The following is a 20,743-nucleotide window of genomic DNA, read 5'->3' as shown; positions in this document are numbered from 1 at the left end:
TGCACTCTGTATCTGCCTGTTCAACAGCTACCCATCCACTGATCCGTAGCTCCGGTTCCCATCCCCCTGCCAAACTAGTTTAAACCCTCCCGAAGAGCGCTAGCAAACCTCCCACCCAGGATATTGGTGCCCCTCCAGTTCAGATACAACCCGTCCTTCTTGTACAGGTCCCACCTTCCCCAGAAGGTATCCCAATGATCCACATATCTGAATCCCTCCCTCTTACACCAGCTCTGTAGCCACGTGTTCAGCTGCACTCGCTCCCTGTTTCTAGCCTCACTAGCACGTGGCACCGGTATCAATCCTGAGATTACTATCCTGCTCGTCCTGCCTTTTAGCTTCCAACCTAACTCCCTATATTCACTTTTCAGGTCCTCATCCCTTTTCCGAGCTATGTCATTGGTACCGATGTGTACCACGACTTCTGGCTGCTCCCCCTCCCCCTTAAGAATCCTGTAGACTCGATCCGAGACATCCCTGACCCTGGCACCCGGGAGGCAACATACCATCCGGCAGTCTCGTTCGTGACCACAGAATCTCCTGTCTGTTCCTCTAACCATTGAATCTCCTATCACTATCACTCTCCTATTCTCCCCCCTTCCCTTCTGAGCCACAGAGCCAGGCTCAGTGCCAGAGACCTGGCTGCTGTGGCTTTCCCCTGGTAGGTCCCCCCCCCCCAACTGTATCCAAAACGGTATACTTATTATTGAGGGGAACGGCCACAGGGGATCCCTGCACTGTGCGCCTATTCCCTTTCCCTCCCCTGACAATCACCCAGCTACCTTTATCCTGTAACTTAGGTGTCACTACTTCCCTATAACTGCTCTCTATCACCCCCTCAGCCTCCTGAATGATCCGAAGTTCATCCAGCTCCAGCTCCAGCTCCCTAACACAGTCTGTGAGGAGCTGGAGTTGGGTGCACTTCTCACAGGTGAAGTCAGCAGGGACACAATTGGTGACCCTTACCTCCCACATCCTGCAAGAGGAGCATGCAACTGCCCTAGCTTCCATCCCCTCCGCACTAAATTGACAACAGAGATTAAAAAATATAAAGGAAAACCTTACCTTACCAAACCCTCCACACAAGAGTCCTTTTTTTTTGGTTAGAGGAGGATGGGTGGGAGACAATACACGTCTAGTGTTTCGGGTTTAGCCACTGCCCGAATATATAAGTTCACTTACCCAGCAGTCCCCGTGTCCGCGTCCGCCGATTCACGAGATAAGTACTTTATAGTGAAACTTACCCTCCCGGCTGCCCCCTGTCTCGCACTCTCACCGCTCCAGCTGTTCAAATGGATGAAAGAAATACCCACCAATCACTTACCAGCTCTCCTGTGACGTCACACTTCAATTTTTGCTGGTCCACACAACAGAACAGAACAGAGTGCTCGTGCTGCTGCTTCTGGTCTCTGGCTTCGGCTCCTTTTATCTCCCGGCTCCTCCCGCCTGTTCCCGCTCTCGCTGCCGCCGCTCCTTGCTTTCAGTGACGGTGTACAAAGACACCCAGGTCTCGTTGCACCTCCCCCTTTCCCAATCTATCACCATTTAGATAATCTGCTTTTCTGTTTTTACAGCCAAAGTGGATCTTCTTTGGCCTCCTTATCTCGAGAGACAATGGATACGCGCCTGGAGGTGGTCAGTGGTTTGTGGAGCAGCGCCTGGAGTGGCTATAAAGGCCAATTCCAGAGTGACAGACTCTTCCACAGGTGCTGCAGAGAAATTTGTTTGTCAGGGCTGTTACACAGTTGGCTCTCCCCTTGCGCCTCTGTCTTTTTTCCTGCCAACTGCTAAGTCTTTTCGACTCGCCACACTTTAGCCCTGTCTTTATGGCTGCCCGCCAGCTTTGGCGATTGCTGGCAACTGACTCCCACGACTTGTGATCAATGTCACAGGACTTCATGTCGCGTTTGCAGACGTCTTTAAAGCGGAGACATGGACGGCCGGTGGGTCTGATACCAGTGGCGAGCTCGCTGTACAATGTGTCTTTGGCATCCTGCCACCTTCCATGCAGCTCACATGGCCAAGCCATCTCAAGCGCCGCTGACTCAGTAGTGTGTATAAGCTGGGGATATTGGCTGTCTCAAGGACTTCTGTGTGGAGTTACGGTCCTGCCACCTGATGCCAAGTATTCTCCGGAGGCAGCGAAGATGGAATGAATTGAGACGTCGCTCTTGGCTGACATACGTTGTCCAGGTCTCGCTGCCATAGAGCAAGGTACTGAGGACACAGGCTTGATACACTCGGACTTTTGTGTTCCATGTCAGTGCGCCATTTTCCCACACTCTCTTGGCCAGTCTGGACATAGCAGTGGAAGCCTTTCCCATGCGCTTGTTGATTTCTGCATCTAGAGGCAGGTTACTGGTGATAGTTGAGCCTAGGTAGGTGAACTCTTGAACCACTTCCAGAGCGTGGTCGCCAATATTGATGGATGGAGCATTTCTGACGTCCTGTCCCATGATGTTCGTTTTCTTGAGGCTGATGGTTAGGCCAAATTCGTTGCAGGCAGCCGCAAACCTGTCGATGAGACTCTGCAGACAGTCTTCAGTGTGAGAGGTTAAAGCAGCATCGTCAGCAAAGAGGAGTTCCCTGATGAGGACTTTCCGTACTTTGGACTTCGCTCTTAGGCGGGCAAGGTTGAACAACCTGCCCCCTGATCTTGTGTGGAGGAAAATTCCTTCTTCTGAGGACTTGAACGCATGTGAAAGCAGCAGGGAGAAGAAAATCCCAAAAAGTGTGGGTGCGAGAACACATCCCTGTTTCACGCCACTCAGGTTAGGAAAGGGCTCTGATGAGGTGCCGCTATGTTGAATTGTGCCTTTCATATTGTCATGGAATGAGGTGATGATACTTAGTAGCTTTGGTGGACATCCATTCTTTTCTAGTAGTCTGAAGAGACCACGTCTGCTGACGAGGTCAAAGGCTTTGGTGAGATCAATGAAAGCAATGCAGAGGGGCATCTGTTGTTCGCGGCATTTCTCCTGTATCTGACGAAGGGAGAACAGCATGTCAATGGTCGATCTCGCTGCTCGAAAGCCACACTGTGCCTCAGGGTCGACATGCTCGGCCAGCTTCTGGAGCCTGTTTAAAGCGACTCGAGCAAAGACTTTCCCCACTATGCTGAGCAGGGAGTTTCCACGGTAGTTGTTGCAGTCACCGCGGTCACCTTTGTTTTTATAGAGGGTGATGATATTGGTATCTCGCATGTCCTGAGGTACTGCTCCCTCGTCCCAGCACAGGCATAGCAGTTCATGTAGTGCTGAGAGTATAGCAGGCTTGGCACTCTTGATTATTTCAGGGGTAATGCCGTCCTTCCCAGGGGCTTTTCCACTGGCTAGAGAATCAATGGCATCACTGAGTTCCGATTTTGTTGGCTGTACGTCCAGCTCATCCATGACTGGTAGAGGCTGGGCTGCATTGAGGGCAGTCTCAGTGACAACATTCTCCCTGGAGTACAGTTCTAGGTACTGCTCAACCCAGCGGTCCATTTGCTTGCGTTGGTCAGTGATTGTGTCCCCTGATTTAGATTTGAGGGGGGCGATCTTCTTGATGGTTGGCCCAAAAGCTCTCTTAATGCCATCATACATTCCTCTGATGTTTCCGGTGTCTGAGGCCAGCTGAATATGACTGCATAGGTGTTGCCAGTAGTCATTTGCGCAGCGCCTGGCTGTTCTTTGTGCAGTGCTTCTGGCTGCTTTAAGTGCTATGGATGTTAACTCGCTGGGGGCTTTCTTGTAGTTCAACAGTGCAATGCGCTTCGCGGCTATGACAGGTTCCAGCTCTTCATTATGAGATTGAAACCAGTCCACATTCCTCTTCGCGCGTTTGCCGTAGGTGGTCAAAGCTGACTCATAGATGGCGTCTCTGATGTGGGCCCACTTGGTCTCAGCATCTCCCTGTGGGAGTGTTTTGACGGGCTGTTAGAAGTGAATTTAGAAATTTTTGTTACAGCTGTGGGTGAGAAATTCTGCTCGTGTTGATGCGCGGGTCGCCCTTCTGCTTGTTGTGATGCAACTTCTTTGGTTTGAGTCTAACCTTGCTGCACACCAGGGAGTGGTCGGTATCGCAGTCCGCACTGTGGAAGCTGTGTGTGATTTGAACACTGTTTAAGGCGGCTCGCCTTGTGACGATGAGGTCCAGCTGGTGCCAACGACATGATCTTGGGTGCCTCCATGAAACCTGGTGACAGGGTTTAGTGTGAAAGAACGAGTTGGTGATGCAGAGGTTATGATTGGTACACAACTCAAGCAGTCTCTGCCCATTCTCATTCATCCTTCCAACGCCATAGCGCCCAAGGCAGGAGGGCCATGAGTCATGGTCGGCCCCAACCCTGGCATTAATGCCCCCCAGCAGGAACAGGTGTTCGGTATTAGGAATGCTACTAATGATGTTATGGAGTTCCTCGTAGAACTGGTCTTTAGCTTCAGGTGGGGAGCAGAGTGTTGGAGCATAGATGCTGAGTAGGTCTACTGGACCAGAGGTGGTGAGCAGTCGGATGGACAGTATGCATTCCGAGCCATTTGAGGGAGGCTCTATCGTGCTGAGCAAAGAGTTTCTGATGGCGAAGCCCACTCCATGCTGTCTTGGTTCTTCAGGATCCCTACCCTGCCAGAAGAAGGTGTAGTCTTGCTCTGCTAGAGATCCATTCGCGGGGAGGCGTGTCTCCTGAAGTGCTGCAATGTCTACAATGAGTCTGCTGAGCTCATTGTTACTGATGGCGGTCTTCCGAGAATCGTTGATTTGTGTAAGGTCTTCCGACAGGCCAGGACACATAGTTCTGACATTACAGCTTGCAAAGCGAAGGGCTGGGACCTTCTTTCCTTTTTTCATGTTGTTTGGTGCGGTGTTGCAGTCCGCTTTTCAGGCAATGACCCTGAGCTCCAAGCACCCATTGAAGCAGGTGGACTGTGGTGGGACAGAACCTTATTGACTGGGAACTGCCCGGTTTGAGGCGGGCGGTAGCTGTCCAGTGAGATGCGATGACCTCTCCCACCGGCAAAGGCAACCCCTGGCGCCCAATCTCTCCGCCAATTTAGCTGGACTTATAACCCGTAACTGCTGCCTGTTTCAGTCGCTGTGAGGCGACTATGGAGTGACCGCTCCATGGCGCATGCCTGGGCGAATGTATGGAGGTTGAGCGTTGCCCAAGCGTCAAAACCCCCCTCTCGGCCTTTCTGGTGGGGTCCAACGGAGTGCAGAGCATGACGTTTGGCTGCAGGAACCGCCGGAAACATGCCAAAGGTGACACATGACCGCCTACGGTCACATTTATCCACATTATACTGTGTCTAACATGCATTTGCCCACTCATTGTCCAAATCACATTGGAGCCTCTTTGCATCCTTCTCACAGCTCACATTCCCCCCGCAGCTTTGTGTCGTCTGCAAACTTGCGTGGTGGGGGTCACGGGGGGAAGGGGGGGAGGGAGGTCAGCAGAAAGGGCATAGGAGTGACCCTCAGAGGGCCCCCCCACATCCTGATGTTGGTCCCTCGTTCAGGCGCTAAGTGCCTTTTAACAAGGACCCTCCTCGCCATCCCCATCCGGAGCTGGGAAGCAGCCCACACGGATTATCTTTCTGTGCTTCCCATGCGGCAACACGGCTGCCCACCACACGGATAGTTGCAGTTGTGGCGGGAAGAAGCTCTTAATTGTGGGTAATTGCCCAGCTAAAGTCCTCAATTGGCGCCGGACACTAAATTTCAGCAGAGGCGGGATGGTGGCGGACCACACCCGCCCCCAACTCCCCACTATCCCACCCGATTTTATGCTCTGCCCACCTCCAAACCTGCCGCAGGGGAGAACATAAAATACCACCCGTGGTGTTACATTTGCCACTTTGCAATCCTCTGGCACTTCCCTGTATCTAGGGAAGATTGGAAGACTATGGCAAACCCTTCTGCTATCTCCACTCCCACTTCCTTTAGCAATATGGGATGTAAGCTATCTGGAGCAAGTGACTTATCCACCCTAAGCATAACTACCCTTTCCAGTACATCCTGCCTATCAATTTCACCCCAGCTATTACCTCTACCATCTCCACTTCTCCTGATATTTTGTCAGTATCTTCTTCACCAGTAAACACTGATACAGAGTTTTCATTAATTATTCTCCCTTTGCCCTGCGATTTTAAGCATATATCACCCTCTTTGTGCCTAATAGGCCCCAGCCCACCTCTTACTACCATTTGCTATTTACATGCTGTTAGATTTTTGGGTTCCTGTTATGTTTACTGCCATTCTATTCTCATTCTCTCTTTGCCAGCCTTATTTTCCTCTTCTCTTCCCCTTTCAACTTATTATATTTGGCCTGGTTCTAGCTTGAAGAATTCACCTGAAATGCATCATAAATCCTCTCTTTAAGTTTCATCACATTCTCTATCTCTCTCGTCATCCCTGGAGCCCTGGCTTTAGTTCCCTTACCTTTCACCCTTGTTGGAATGTATCCACTCTGTACCTGAAACATCTCCGCCTTAAGGATCACCCATTGTTCCATTACAATTTCGTCTGTTAAACTTTGGTTCCACTTTAGCCTGACTAGATATTTTACCCTGGCTAGATCTCTTCTCATCCCATTGAAGTTATCTCTCTTCCAATTTAGAAGTTCTACTTTGGATTGTTCCTTGCTCTTCTCCATTACTAATCTAAACCTTATATAATGATCACTCTTACCCAAGTGCTCCCCACAGACACTTGGTCCACTTGGCCCACCTCATTCCCCAGCATCAGATCCAGCAATTCCTCCTTCCTAGTTGGACTGAGAACATACTGGTCAAGGAAGTTCTGCTGAATTTATTTCAGAAATTCCTCCCAATCCTTTTCCTTCAGTCTAACATTATCCCAATCGATATTTGGGTAGATAAATTCCCCCAGTATCACCACTCTATAGGTCTTGCACATGTCTGTGATTCCCCTATAGATTTTCTCCTCTACCTCTCTCATTATTTGGAAGCCTATAGAATACCCTCAGTAGTGTGATCATCCTCTTTTTGCTTCTCAACTCTAACCAAATGGATTCTGTCTTTGCCCCCTCAAGGTCATCCCCTCTTTCCAACATTTACAATGTCTTCACTAATCAGTACTGCCATCCCACCTCCCTTTTTTCCTTCCCTGTCTTTTCTGAACACTTAGCATCCTTGAATATTAAGTTCCCAGTCCTTACCATTTTTAAGCCACGTATCTATTGTTACCACTACCTCATATTACCACACGGCTATTTGTCTTTGTAGCTTATTGTTGAGGACTCCCAGGGCCACTCCCTCGGGACTCTATACCACTGCTGGTGGGACAGGACATACCCAGGAATGGTGATGGAGGAATGTAGGACATTGCCTGTAAGGTATGATTCCATGAGTACGACTATGTCAGGCTGTTGCTTGTCTAGTCTGTGGGACAGCTCTCCCAACTTTGGCACAAGCCCCCAGATGTTAGTGAGGAGGACTTTTGCAAAGCTGACTGGACAGGTTGTGCCTTGTTGTGTCTGGTGTCTTGGTTGATGCTGGGTGGTCCATCTAGTTTTATTTTTCGACTTTATTTGCAGCAGTTTGATACAACTAAGTGACTTACTGGGCCATTTCAGAGAGCAGTTAAGAGTTAACTGTGGATTTGGAGTTAAATGTCGGCCAGACTGGGTAACGACATCAGATTTCCTTCCCTAAAGAAAGAAGTGATATAGGTGGGTTTTTATAACAATCCAGTAGTTACAAGCTCATCATTTGTCATACCAGCTTTTTATTCAGATTTATTTTATTATAAAGAAAGACTTGCATTTATATAGCACCCTTCACATCCACTGGTCATCCCAAAGCACTTTACAGTTAATGAAGCACTTTTTGAAGTTCCTGTTGTAATGCAGGAAACGGGGCAGCCAATTTACACACAGCAAGCTCCCACAAACAGCAAGGTGCGAATAACCAGATCATCTGTTTTTGGAATGTTGATTGCAGGATAAATATTGACCAGGATACTTTTTTATTCATTCATGAGATGTGGGTGTCGCTGGCTCGGCCAGCATTTATTGCCCATCCCTAATTATCCTTGAGAAGGTGGTGGTGAGCTGCAGTCCATGTGGGGTAGGGATAACTCCCCTGTTCTTCTTCGAAATATTGCCATGGGGTCTTTTACATCAACCTCACAGGGTCTCAGTTTAATATCTCAGCTGAAAGATAGCACCCCTGACAGTGCAGCACTCCACTGTCATGTCAGCCTTGATTTGTGTGCTTAAGTCTTGGAGCGGGACTGGAATCCAGAGGATTGTGACTTCAAAGTGAGAGACTACCCACTGAATTAATTGAATTTAAAATGCCCAAATTCCATGTGGGATTTGGATTCAGGTCTCCAGAGCATTTGTCCAGACCTCTGGATTACTGATCCAGTAATGTAACCACTACAAGATCATACCTGCCAAAATATGGGCTGTGGGAGGAGATGAAATGGGTGGGTAGAGTCAGTGATAGGGGAGAATATTTGTGTGGGAATTTGAACTGATGCACGATGGGCCGAAGGGCCTGTTTCTGTGCTGTGTAACTCTATGACTCTATAACTAATCAGTGCTTTCCTGCTCCATTTTGTAAGGCTTGCATTCATGTCCAAGCCCAAAGACACTTGTTTACTTGTTACTGTGATTGACACTTCCTTGTTTTATATTTTAGGATCTTCTAAAGAGTTTAAATTCCACTGTTCTACTTGAGAGAAGAGATGCTACTAAGGCAAGTCCCACATTTTCCCTTTTTGTAGAAGTGGAATAAATGTGATCTCTGGAAAGAAATCTGGACATTAACCTCTTCAGAGTAATGTGGTGTCATGGGTTAGTCACTGATCTTTCATCTCTGAGGTTTGAATTCACTTTCTGATGGCTCTCAGTCTCCTCAATTTGCTGAATGCAAGTGTGACATACATAAAATACATTTGACCCGAAATACACAGCATTTCTTGGCAGTTGTAAGTATGGAAAATTATGGCACTATAAGTCACATTCTAGCTGTAGCACATTGATGGGACACTGTAGAGGGAGCTTTACACTGCACACATATCCTGCCACCTCTCTACCCCATCCCCTACCCTGCCAAACCTTCGGACTGTCCTCTCTGTCCTGCCCTCTACCCTTTCTAATCACCCTGCCCTGGCTGACTTTTGCCATGCGTTCTGTAACAAGTTGTTCTTTCATGTTGATTGTACCAATGCTTGTGGTTTTCCCAACAGGCTCTGCAGTGCCTTCAATGCACCAATAAGGAAGTTGTTTCTGCTCTTTATACCACAGTATGTATTCACATCGACTTGAAACACACCTTACTTATTAATTTCTTAAATTATCATTTTCCAATTTCTTTCCTTTACAAAAACATAATTCACTAATCGTTCAATTCAAGATCCTGGGGCTGAGTCATCTTGAGGAAGTAGGAAAAGGACTCACTAGTAATGCACCATCTTAAAGTGACAACCAGTCATTGACCAACCAGATTTAGAGGCTGGAATCTAATGGAGGGGTTCCGGTGGTTTATATATAGAATAAAAGATACCCGGGAGTGAGTAACAGACTGGAATGTAATTGAGACATTCCAGTGGTTTCTATATAGAATAACAGATACCCGGGAGTGAGTAACAGACTGGAATGTAATTGAGACATTCCAGTGGTTTCTATATAGAATAACAGATACCCGGGAGTGAGTAACAGACTGGAATGTAATTGAGACATTCCGGTGGCTTATATATAGAATAACAGATACCCGGGAGTGAGTAACAGACTGGAATGTAATTGAGACATTCCAGTGGTTTCTATATAGAATAACAGATACCCGGGAGTGAGTAACAGACTGGAATGTAATTGAGACATTCCAGTGGTTTCTATATAGAATAACAGATACCCGGGAGTGAGTAACAGACTGGAATGTAATTGAGACATTCCAGTGGTTTCTATATAGAATAACAGATACCCGGGAGTGAGTAACAGACTGGAATGTAATTGAGACATTCCAGTGGTTTCTATATAGAATAACAGATACCCGGGAGTGAGTAACAGGCTGGAATCTAATCAAGATGTTCCGGTGGTTTGCATATAGAATAACAGATACCCGGGAGTGAGTAACAGACTGGAATGTAATCGAGACATTCCAGTGGTTTCTATATAGAATAACAGATACCTGGGTGTGTGTTACAGCCTGGAATCTAATCGAGGGGTTCCGGTGGTTTGCATATAGAATAACAGATACCCGGGAGTGAGTTACAGACTGGAATCTAATTGAGATGTTCCCGTGGTTTATATGTAGAATAACAGATACCCGGGAGTGAGTTACAGACTGGAATCTAACCGAGGGGTTCGGGGGGTTTCTCTATAGAAAAACAGATCCCTGGGAGTGAGTTACAGACTGGTATTCAATCGAGGTTTTCCGGTGGTTTATATATAGAATAACAGATACCCGGGAGTGAGTTACAGGCTGGAATCTAATCAAGATGCTCCAGTGGTTTATATGTAGAATAACAGATACCCGGGAGTGAGTTACAGACTGGAATCTAATCGAGGGGTTTGGGCGGTTTATATATAGAATAACAGATACCCGGGAGTGAGTTACATTCTGGAATCTAATCGAGGTGTTCCAGTGGTTTATATATAGAATAACAGATACCCGGGAGTGAGTTACATTCTGGAATCTAATCGAGGTGTTCCAGTGGTTTATATATAGAATAACAGATACCCGGGAGTGAGTTACATTCTGGAATCTAATCGAGGTGTTCCAGTGGTTTATATATAGAATAACAGATACCCGGGAGTGAGTTACATTCTGGAATCTAATCATGACGTTCAGATGTTTTATATATAGAATAACAGATACCCGGGAGTGAGTTCCATTCTGGAATCTAATCGAGATGTTCCGGTGTTTTATATATAGAATAACAGATACCCGGGAGTGAGTTACAGACTGGAATCTAATCGAGGTGTTCCTGTGTTTTATATATAGAATAACAGATACCCGGGAGTGAGTTACATTCTGGAATCTAATTGAGATGTTCCGGTGGCTTATATATAGAATAACAGATACCCGGGAGTGAGTTACAGACTGGAATCTAATCGAGGGGTTCGGGTGGTTTATATGTAGAATAACAGATACCCGGGAGTGAGTTACAGACTGGTATCTAATCGAGGGGTTTGGGTGGTTTATATATAGAATAACAGATACCCGGGAGTGAGTTACATTCTGGAATGTAATCGAGATGTTCCGGTGGTTTATATATAGAATAACAGATACCCGGGAGTGAGTAACAGGCTGGAATCTAATCGAGGGGTTCGGGGGTGTTTATATATAGAATAACAGATACCCGGGAGTGAGTTACAGACTGGAATCTAATCGAGGGGTTCGGGGGTGTTTATATATAGAATAACAGATACCCGGGATTGAGTTACAGGCTGGAATGTAATCGATACGCTCCAGTGGTTTAGATGTAGAATAACAGATACCTGGGAGTGAGTTACAGACTGGAATCTAATCGAGGGATTTGGGTGCTTTATGTATTTTTACAGCCATGTGATTAGTGTTAGGGTGGTTCCCACTGTTCAACTCCCACCTGACCGCAGCAAGTGTGTTTTGTTACCCAGGGCTAACCCCTTGTTGTTTTATTTGTTATATAAACAGTAACTGGTTTTCTTGTAAGTTTGAAATGGAAAATCAATTGTTTATTAATCAATATGCCTTATCCTGAAATTTTCGCAACCGCATTCAGTCACGTATTTACTCATACATGCACACACAAGCAGACAGAGACACACACAGACAGAGACACACACAGACACAGACACACACAGACACAGACACACACAGACACAGACACACACAGACACAGACACAGACACAGACACAGACACAGACACAGACACACACACACACACAGACACACACAGACACACACACACACAGACACACACAGACACACACGCATTCAGATGGACACAGACACACACGCATTCAGATGGACACAGACACATGCATTCAGATGGACACAGACACACGCACACACACAGACAGACACAGAGACACACATACACACAGACAGACACAGAGACGCACACACAGACACACAGACACAGAGACGCACACACAGACACACAGACACAAGAAGAGACACACACATAGACACACAGACACACATACAGACACAAGGAGAGACACAGATACACACAAAAACAAGAAGAAACACACATACAGATACACACAAAGGGATAGAAATAGAAGGAAAAAGGGGTGAGTGATAATAAGTGAACTATTGGTTTCGGGGAAGATCATAGTAAACCTGTTGAATTATCTTGGACATTGAGTTCTCGTTGGGTGCAGGCCTGAGGTGATTGTAGATTTCTCTCTTGGTTGAAAGTTCAGTTGAAGAAGATGGTTAGTTCACTGCGTCCAGTGTAGATACAGAATTCTACAGCAGGGCACATGCCTTCCAATTTGCTGGAAACAGGATATGGATGCCTTTCTTTTTTTGGGGTGTCTCTCTCTATAGGCTGCTTTTAAAGGTAAAGCTGTTATTCTCATCTGTAATGAGACACTCTAGTCTCTTCCCCATGGTGATCGCACAATGGTCCAGGATATGACTACTTCATATCTCCTTTATTTCATAAGAGGACTTTCAATACTGTAATGTTTTAGCATGGGTTATAGATGGGTTCAATTGACACCTCTTAGCTTTGAAGATTTTCCTTTGTCCATGTCAGCCAGTTGGAATATACAAAGGCCAAGGCGTTATCTTCAATGGCCATTTTGGAGTATTGTAAATTTTTTAAAGGAAAGGTCCATTTTTGAAAAGAGTGAGTTTTTATAACTCTTCAGATTTTGTCTGTAATTTTATGATCACACTTCTTCTGTACATAACAATATAGAATAACAGATACCTGGAAGTGAGTTACAGGCTAGAATCTAATCGAGGGTTTGGAAGGTGGGGATTCAACAACAATAATAACAGATTGCATTTATCGAGAAGATTTAGCATAGCAAACAAAGAGTGAAACCCCAGGCCCAGCAGTAACCGCAGAGAGAAACTCCAGGCCCGGCAGTAACTGTGGAGAGAAACACCATGCACAGCAGCAACTGCGGAGAGAAACCCCAGTACCAGCAGTAACTGTGGAGAGAAACCCCAGGCCCGGCAGCAAGTGGAGAGAAACCCCAGGACTGGCAGTAACTTTGGAGAGAAACCCCAGGCCCAGTAGTAACTGTGGAGAGAAACCCCAGGACCGGCAATAACTGCAGAGGAAATCCCCAGGACAGCCAGTAACTGTGGAGGAAAACCCCAGGCCCGGCAGCAAGTGGAGAGAAAGCCCAGGACCGGCAGTAACTGTGGAGAGAAACCCCAGGCCCAGTAGTAACTGTGGAGAGAAACCCCAGGACCGGCAGTAACTGCAGAGGAAATCCCCAGGACAGCCAGTAACTGTGGAGGAAAACCCCAGGCCCGGCAGTAACTGTGGAGAGAAACCCCAGAAAGGCAGTAACTGTGGAGAGAAACCCCAGGCCCGGCAGTAACTGCAGAGGAAAACCCCAGGCCCGGCAGTAACTGCAGAGGAAAACCCCAAACCCGGCAGTAACTGTGGAGAGAAACACCAGGCCCGGCAGTAACTGCAGAGGAAAACCCCAGGCCCGGCAGTAACTGCAGAGGAAAACCTCAGGCCCGGCAGTAACTGCAGACGAAAACCCCTGGCCCGGCAGTAACTGCAGACGAAAACCCCTGGCCCGGCAGTAACTGCAGAGGAGAACCCCAGGCCCGGCAGTAACTGCAGAGGAAAACCCCAGGCCCGGCAGTAACTGCAGAGGAAAACCTCAGGCCCGGCAGTAACTGCAGAGGAAAACCCCAGGCCCAGAAGTAACTGCAGAGGAAAACCCCAGGCCCGGCAGTAACTGCAGAGGAAAACCCCAGGCCCGGCAGTAACTGCAGAGGAAAACCTCAGGCCCGGCAGTAACTGCAGAGAAAAACCTCAGGCCCGGCAGTAACTGCAGAGGAAAACCCCAGGCCCGGCAGTAACTGCAGAGGAAAACCTCAGGCCCGGCAGTAACTGCAGAGAAAAACCTCAGGCCCGGCAGTAACTGCAGAAGAAAACCCCAGGCCCGGCAGTAACTGCAGAGGAAAACGCCAGGCCCGGAAGTAACTGCAGAGGAAAACCCCAGGCCCAGAAGTAACTGCAGAGGAAAACCCCAGGCCCAGAAGTAACTGCAGAGGAAAACCCCAGGCCCGGCAGTAACTGTGGAGAGAAACCCCAGGCCCGGCAGTAACTGCAGAGGAAAACCCTAGGCCTGGCAGTAACTGCAGAGGAAAACCCCAGGCCCGGCAGTAACTGCAGAGGAAAACCTCAGGCCCGGCAGTAACTGCAGAGAAAAACCCCAGGCCCGGCAGTAACTGCAGAGGAAAACGCCAGGCCCGGAAGTAACTGCAGAAGAAAACCCCAGGCCCGGCAGTAACTGCAGAGGAAAACCTCAGGCCCGGCAGTGACTGCAGACGAAAACCCCTGGCCCGGCAGTAACTGCAGAGGAAAACGCCAGGCCCGGCAGTAACTGCAGAGGAGAACCCCAGGCCCGGCAGTAACTGCAGAGGAAAACACCAGGCCCGGCAGTAACTGCAGAGGAAAACCCCAGGCCCGGCAGTAACTGCAGAGGAAAACCTCAGGCCCGGCAGTGACTGCAGAGGAAAACCTCAGGCCCGGCAGTGACTGCAGAGGAAAACCTCAGGCCCGGCAGTGACTGCAGAGGAAAACCTCAGGCCCGGCAGTAACTGCAGAGGAAAACCCCAGGCCCGGCAGTAACTGCAGAGGAAAACCCCTGGCCCGGCAGTAACTGCAGAGGAGAGCCCCAGGCCCGGCAGTAACTGCAGAGGAAAACGCCAGGCCCGGCAGTAACTGCAGAGGAAAACCCCAGGCCCGGTAGTAAATGTGGAGAGAAACCCCAGGCCCAGCGATAACTGTGGAGGAAAACCCCAGGCCCGGCAGTAACTGTGGAGAGAAACCCCAGACCCAGCAGTAACTGTGGAGGAAAACCCCAGGCCCGGCAGTAACTGTGGAGAGAAACCCCAGGCCCAGCAGTAACTGTGGAGAAAAACCCCAGGCCCGGCAGTAACTGCAGAGGAAAACCCCAGGCCCGGCAGTAACTGCAGAGGAAAACCCCAGGCCCGGCAGTAGCTGCAGAGGAAAACCCCAGGCCCGGCAGTAAATGCAGAGGAAAACCCCAGGCCCGGCAGTAAATGCAGAGGAAAGCCCCAGGCATGGCAGTAAATGCAGAGGAAAACCCTAGGCCCAGCAGTAACTGCGGAGGAAAACCTCAGTCCCGGCAGTAACTGCAGAGAGAAATCCCAGGCCCGGCAGTAACTGTGGAGAGAATCCCCAGGCCCGGCAGTAACTGTGGAGAGAAACCCCAGGCCAAGCAGTAACTGTGGAGAGAAAACCTCAGGCCCGGCAGTAACTGTGGAGAGAAAACCCCAGGCCCAGCAGTAACTGCAGAGGAAAACCCCAGGCCTGGCAGTAACTGCAGAGGAAAACCCCAGGCCCGGCAGTAACTGCAGAGGGAAACCCCAGGCCCGGCAGTAACTGTGGAGGAAAACCCCAGGCCTGTCAGTAACTGCAGAGGAAAACCCCAGGCCCGGCAGTAACTGCAGAGGAAAACCCCAGGCCCGGCAGTAACTGCAGAGGAAAACCTCAGGCCCGGCAGTAACTGCAGAGGAAAACCCCAGGCCCGGCAGTAACTGCAGAGGAAAACCCCAGGCCCGGCAGTAACTGCAGAGGAAAACCCCAGGCCCGGCAGTAACTGTGGAGAGAAACCTCAGGCCCAACAGTAACTGCAGAGGAAAACCCCAGGCATGGCAGTAACTGTGGAGGAAAACCCCAGGCCCGGCAGTAACTGTGGAGGAAAACCCCAGGCCCGGCAGTAACTGTGGAGAGAAAACCCCAGACCCGGCAGTAACTGTGGAGGAAAACCCCAGGCCTGGCAGTAACTGTGGAGGAAAACCCCAGGCCTGGAAGTAACTGTGGAGAGAAACCGAAGGCCCAACGGTAACTGCATCGGCAAAACCCAGGCCCGGCAGTAAATATGGAGAGAAACCCTAGGCTGGCAGTAACTGCAGAGGAAAACCTCAGGCCCGGCAGTAACTGCAGAGGAAAACCCCAGGCCCGGCAGTAACTTCAGAGGAAAACCCCAGGCCGGGCAGTAACTGTGGAGAGAAAAACCCAGGCCCGGTAGTAACTGTGGAGAGAAACCCCAGGCCTGGCAGTAACTGCAGAGGAGAACCCCAGGTCTGGCAGTAACTGCAGAGGAGAACCCCAGGCCCGGCAGTAACTGCAGAGGAAAACACTAGGACCGGCAGTGACTGCAGAGGAAAACCCCAGGCCCGGCAGTAACTGCAGAAGAAAACCCCAGGCCTGGCAGTAACTGTGGAGGAAAACCCCAGGCCTGGCAGTAACTGCAGAGGAAAACCTCAGGCCCAGCAGTAACTGCAGAGGAAAACTTCAGGCCCGCCAGTAACTGCAGAGGAAAACCTCAGGCCCGGCAGTAACTGTGGAGGAAAACCCCAGGCCCGGCGGTTGCTGTGGAAGAAAACCCCAGGCCCGTCAGTAACTGTGGAGGAAACCCTCAGGCTTGGCAGTAACTGTGGAGAGAAACCCCAGGCCCAGCAGTAACTGCAGAGGAAAACCCCAGGCCCGGCAGTAACTGCAGAGGAGAACCCCAGGCTTGGCAGTAACTGCAGAGGAAAACCCCAGGCCCGCCAGTAACTGCAGAGGAAAACCTCAGGCTTGGCAGTAACTGTGAAGAGAAACCCCAGGCACGGCAGTAAGTGCAGAGGAAAACCCTAGGCCCGGCAGTAACTGCAGAGGAAAACCCCAGGCCTGGCAGTAACTGCAGAGGAAAACCTCAGGCCCAGCAGTAACTGCAGAGGAGAACCCCAGGCCTGGCAGTAACTGCAGAGGAGAACCCCAGGCCTGGCAGTAACTGCAGAGGAAAACCCCAGGCCTGGCAGTAACTGCAGAGGAAAACCTCAGGCCCAGCAGTAACTGCAGAGGAAAACCTCAGGCCCGCCAGTAACTGCAGAGGAAAACCTCAGGCTTGGCAGTAACTGTGGAGGAAAAGCCCAGGCCCAGCAGTAACTGCAGAGGAAAACCCCAGGCCCGGCAGGAACTGTGGAGGAAAACCCCAGGCCCAGCAGTAATTGTGGAGGAAAGCCCCAGGCCCGGCAGTAACTGCGGAGGAAAACCCCTGGCCCTGCAGTAACTGCAGACGAAAACCCCTGGCCCGGCAGTAACTGCAGAGGAAAACGCCAGCCCCGGCAGTAACTGCAGAGGAAAACCTCAGGCCCGGCAGTAACTGCAGAGGAAAACCTCAGGCCCGGCAGTGACTGCAGAGGAAAACCTCAGGCCCGGCAGTAACTGCGGAGGAAAACCCCAGGCCCGGCGGTTGCTGTGGAAGAAAACCCCAGGCCCGTCAGTAACTGTGGAGGAAAACCCCAGGCCCGGCAGTAACTGTGGAGAGAAAGCCCCAGGCCTGGAAGTAACTATGGAAAGAAACCGAAGGCCCAACGGTAACTGCAGTGGCAAAACCCAGGCGCGGCAGTAGATGTGGAGAGAAATCTTAGGATGTCAGTAACTGCAGAGGAAAACCCCAGGCCCGGCAGTAACCTCAGAGGAAAACCCCAGGCCAAGCAGTAACTGTGGAGAGAAAACCCCAGGCCCGGCAGTAACTGCGGAGGAAAACCCCAGGCCCGGCAGTAACTGCAGGGAGAAACCCCAGGCCCGGCAGTAACTGTGGAGAGAAAACCTCAGGCCCGGCAGTAACTGTGGAGTGAAAACCCCAGGTCTGGCAGTTACTGTGGAGGAAAACCCCAGGCCCAGCAGTAAATGCGGAGGAAAACCCTAGGCTTGGCAGTAACTGTGGAGGAAAACCCCAGGCCCGGCAGTAACTGTGGAGAGAAACCCCAGGCCCGGCAGTAACTGTGGAGAGTAAACCCCAGGCCCGGCAGTAACTGTGGAGGAAAACCTCAGGCCCGGCAGTGACTGTGGAGGAAAACCCCAGGGCTGGCAGTAACTGTGGAGAGAAAACCCCAGGCCCGGCAGTAACTGTGGAGAGAAAACTCCAAGCCCGGCAGTAACTATGGAGAGAAACCCCAGGCCCGGTAGTAACTGTGGAGAGAAAACCCCAGGCCCAGCAGTAACTGTGGAGAGAAAACCCCAGGCCAGCAGTAACTGTGGAGAGAAAACCCCAGGCCTGGCTGTAACTGTGGAGAGAAACCCCAGGTCCGGCAGTAACTGTGGAGAGAAAACCCCAGGCCTGGCAGTAACTGTGGAGAGAAACCCCAGGCCCGGCAGTAACTGTGGAGAGAAAACCCCAGGCCCGGCAGTAACTGTGGAGAGAAAACCCCAGGCCCGGCAATAACTGTGGAGAGAAAACCCCAGGCCCGGCAATAACTGTGGAGGAAAACCCCAGGCCCAGCAGTAACTGTGGAGGAAAACCCCAGGCCCGGCAGTAACTGTGGAGAGAAAACCCCAGGCCCAGCAGTAACTGTGGAGGAAAGCCCCAGGCCCGGCAGTAACCGGGGAGAGAAACCCTAGGCCCAGTGGTAATTGTGGAGAGAAGCCCCAGGCCCGGCGGTAATTGTGGAGAGAAACCCCAGGCCCGGCGGTAATTGTGGAGAGAAACCCCAGGCCCGGCGGTAATTGTGGAGATAAACCCCAGGCCCGGCGGTAATTGTGGAGAGAAACCCCAGGCCCGATGGTAATTGTGGAGAGAAACCCCAGGCCCGTCAGTAACTGTGGTGTGGGTTGTCTGGCGCTCTTTGTGAACCGATTGACCTGCAGCACATTTATTTCTTTTAGTTACAGACGGATGAGGACTGTGTCGTGAGATATGAAGCTGCCATGGCTCTGGTCACACTGAGTAAGTCTGTGTTGCAGTCAACATTGCTGCTTAATATAACTGAATGATTTGGGAGAGTCGAAGGACCACACGAGCTGCCCGTGGTATGTGGGTGTGGGATGAGCGAGTGAGGGGATGAGTGGGTGGGAAGGTGAGGGGGTGGGGATGTGTGGAGGCGAGGGGGTTGAAGAAGGTGAGGAGGTGGGAGGGCAAGGGTGTGGGTTGCAGGGAGGGAGGAGCTGCGGAGACGAGGGGATAAGTGGGTGGGGTGGTGAGGCAATGGGGGGGTTAATGTGAGGAGGTGGGGAAGTGAGGAGGTGAGGGGATGGGGAAGTGAGGGGGTGGGGAAGTGAGGAGCTGAGGGGGTGGGGTAGTGAGGAGCTGAGGGGGTGGGGAAGTGAGGAGGTGAGGGGGTGGGATGGTGAGGAGATGAGAGGGTGGGGAGATGAGGGGGTGAGGAGGTGAGGGGGTGGGGAGGTGAGGAGGTGAGGAGATGAGGGGGTGAGGGGTTGGGACTTTGTGATGGTGAGAAGTGTGAGTCTAGGTTGTGCCGAGACCTCCTGGTTGATCTGAGATTGATGATTATCCGAAAGAACAATGACCATTAAAGGAATTCACAATCTGCTGGGGGAACGACAGCTGCCCTCAGCCCCTCAGTGCCCTCAGTGCCCTCAGTGCCCTCAGTTACCACTGCTGCCAAGTGCAAAAGTGTGACATGGACTGAAGCTGAGGTACAGCTGGTGTGGAATATCATGCTGGCGGTGGGGTCTCGACGTCAGGGAAACTGACACCGTGATCCCTGCATCCCCTCTTATACAGAAGGCTGAATTTAAGGCCAATCAGGCACTTAACTGGACAGCAGCGGCCTTCCATCGGATTTAGGACTGCGCCACTGGAAGGCCCACCCTTGGCAGAGCTGCCAGCCAATCAGAGGCCTGCTGCTTCAGGACCACCGCAGTGGAGAGGTTTAGGGGTGGAAAGGTTGAGAGAGGGAATTCCAGAGAGGTGGAGAGGTTGAAAGAGGGAATTCCAGAGAGGTGGAGAGGTTTAGGGAGGGAATTCCAGAGAAGTTGAGAGGTTCAGAGAGGTGGAGAGGTTTAGGGAAGGAATTCCAGAGAGGTGGAGAGGTTTAGGGAGGAAATTCCAGAGAGGTGGAGAGGTTTAGGGAGGGAATTCCAGAGAGGTGGAGATGTTTAGAGAGGGAATTCCAGAGAGGTGGAGATGTTTAGACAGGAATTTCCAGAGAGGTGGAATGGTTTAGAGAGGGAATTCCAGAGAGGTGGAGAGGTTTAGGGAGGGAATTCCAGAGAGGTGGAGAGGTTTAGGGAGGGAATTCCAGAGAGGTGGAGAGGTTTAGGGAGGGAATTCCAGAGAGGTGGAGAGGTTTAGGGAGGGAATTCCAGAGAGGTGGAGAGGTTTAGGGAGGGAATTCCAGAGAGGTGGAGAGGTTTAGGGAGGGAATTCCAGAGAGGTTTAGGGAGGGAATTCCAGAGAGGTTGAGAGAGGGAATTCCAGAGAGGTGGAAAGGTTGAGAGAGGGAATTCCAGAGAGGTGGAGAGGTTGAAAGAGGGAATTCCTGAGAGGTGGAGAGGTTTAGAGAGGGAATTCCAGTGAGGTGGAGAGGTTGAGAGAGGAAACTCCAGAGAGGTGGTGAGGTTTAGGGAGGGAATTCCAGAGAGGTGGTGAGGTTTAGGGAGGGAATTCCAGGGAGGTGGTGAGGTTTAGGGAGGGAATTCCAGAGAGTTGGACAGGTTGAGAGAGGGAATTTCAGAGAGGTGGAGAGGTTGAGAGAGGGAATTCCAGAGAGGTGGAAAGGTTTATTGAGGGAATTCCAGAGAGCTGGAGAGGTTTAGTGAGGGAATTCCAGAGAGGTTGAGAGGTTG

At 50.5% G+C, this 20,743-nt stretch overlaps 1 protein-coding gene across 1 annotated transcript in view; it reads left to right on the top strand.

Annotated features, from left to right (window-relative positions):
- LOC137384523 (protein HEATR9-like) overlaps window positions 1-20,743 on the top strand; it is a 218,387-nt gene that overhangs the window by 51,884 nt on the left and 145,760 nt on the right. The window contains exons 5-7 of the mRNA XM_068058661.1: window positions 8,646-8,702; window positions 9,196-9,252; window positions 18,821-18,881. Coding sequence (XP_067914762.1) covers window positions 8,646-8,702; window positions 9,196-9,252; window positions 18,821-18,881 — 175 coding nt within the window. The remainder of the gene's footprint in view (window positions 1-8,645; window positions 8,703-9,195; window positions 9,253-18,820; window positions 18,882-20,743) is intronic.

This window comes from Heterodontus francisci, chromosome 26, assembly GCF_036365525.1.
Source record: "Heterodontus francisci isolate sHetFra1 chromosome 26, sHetFra1.hap1, whole genome shotgun sequence".
Classification (NCBI taxonomy): domain Eukaryota; kingdom Metazoa; phylum Chordata; class Chondrichthyes; order Heterodontiformes; family Heterodontidae; genus Heterodontus; species Heterodontus francisci.
This window is presented reverse-complemented; position numbering and strand designations above follow the sequence as displayed.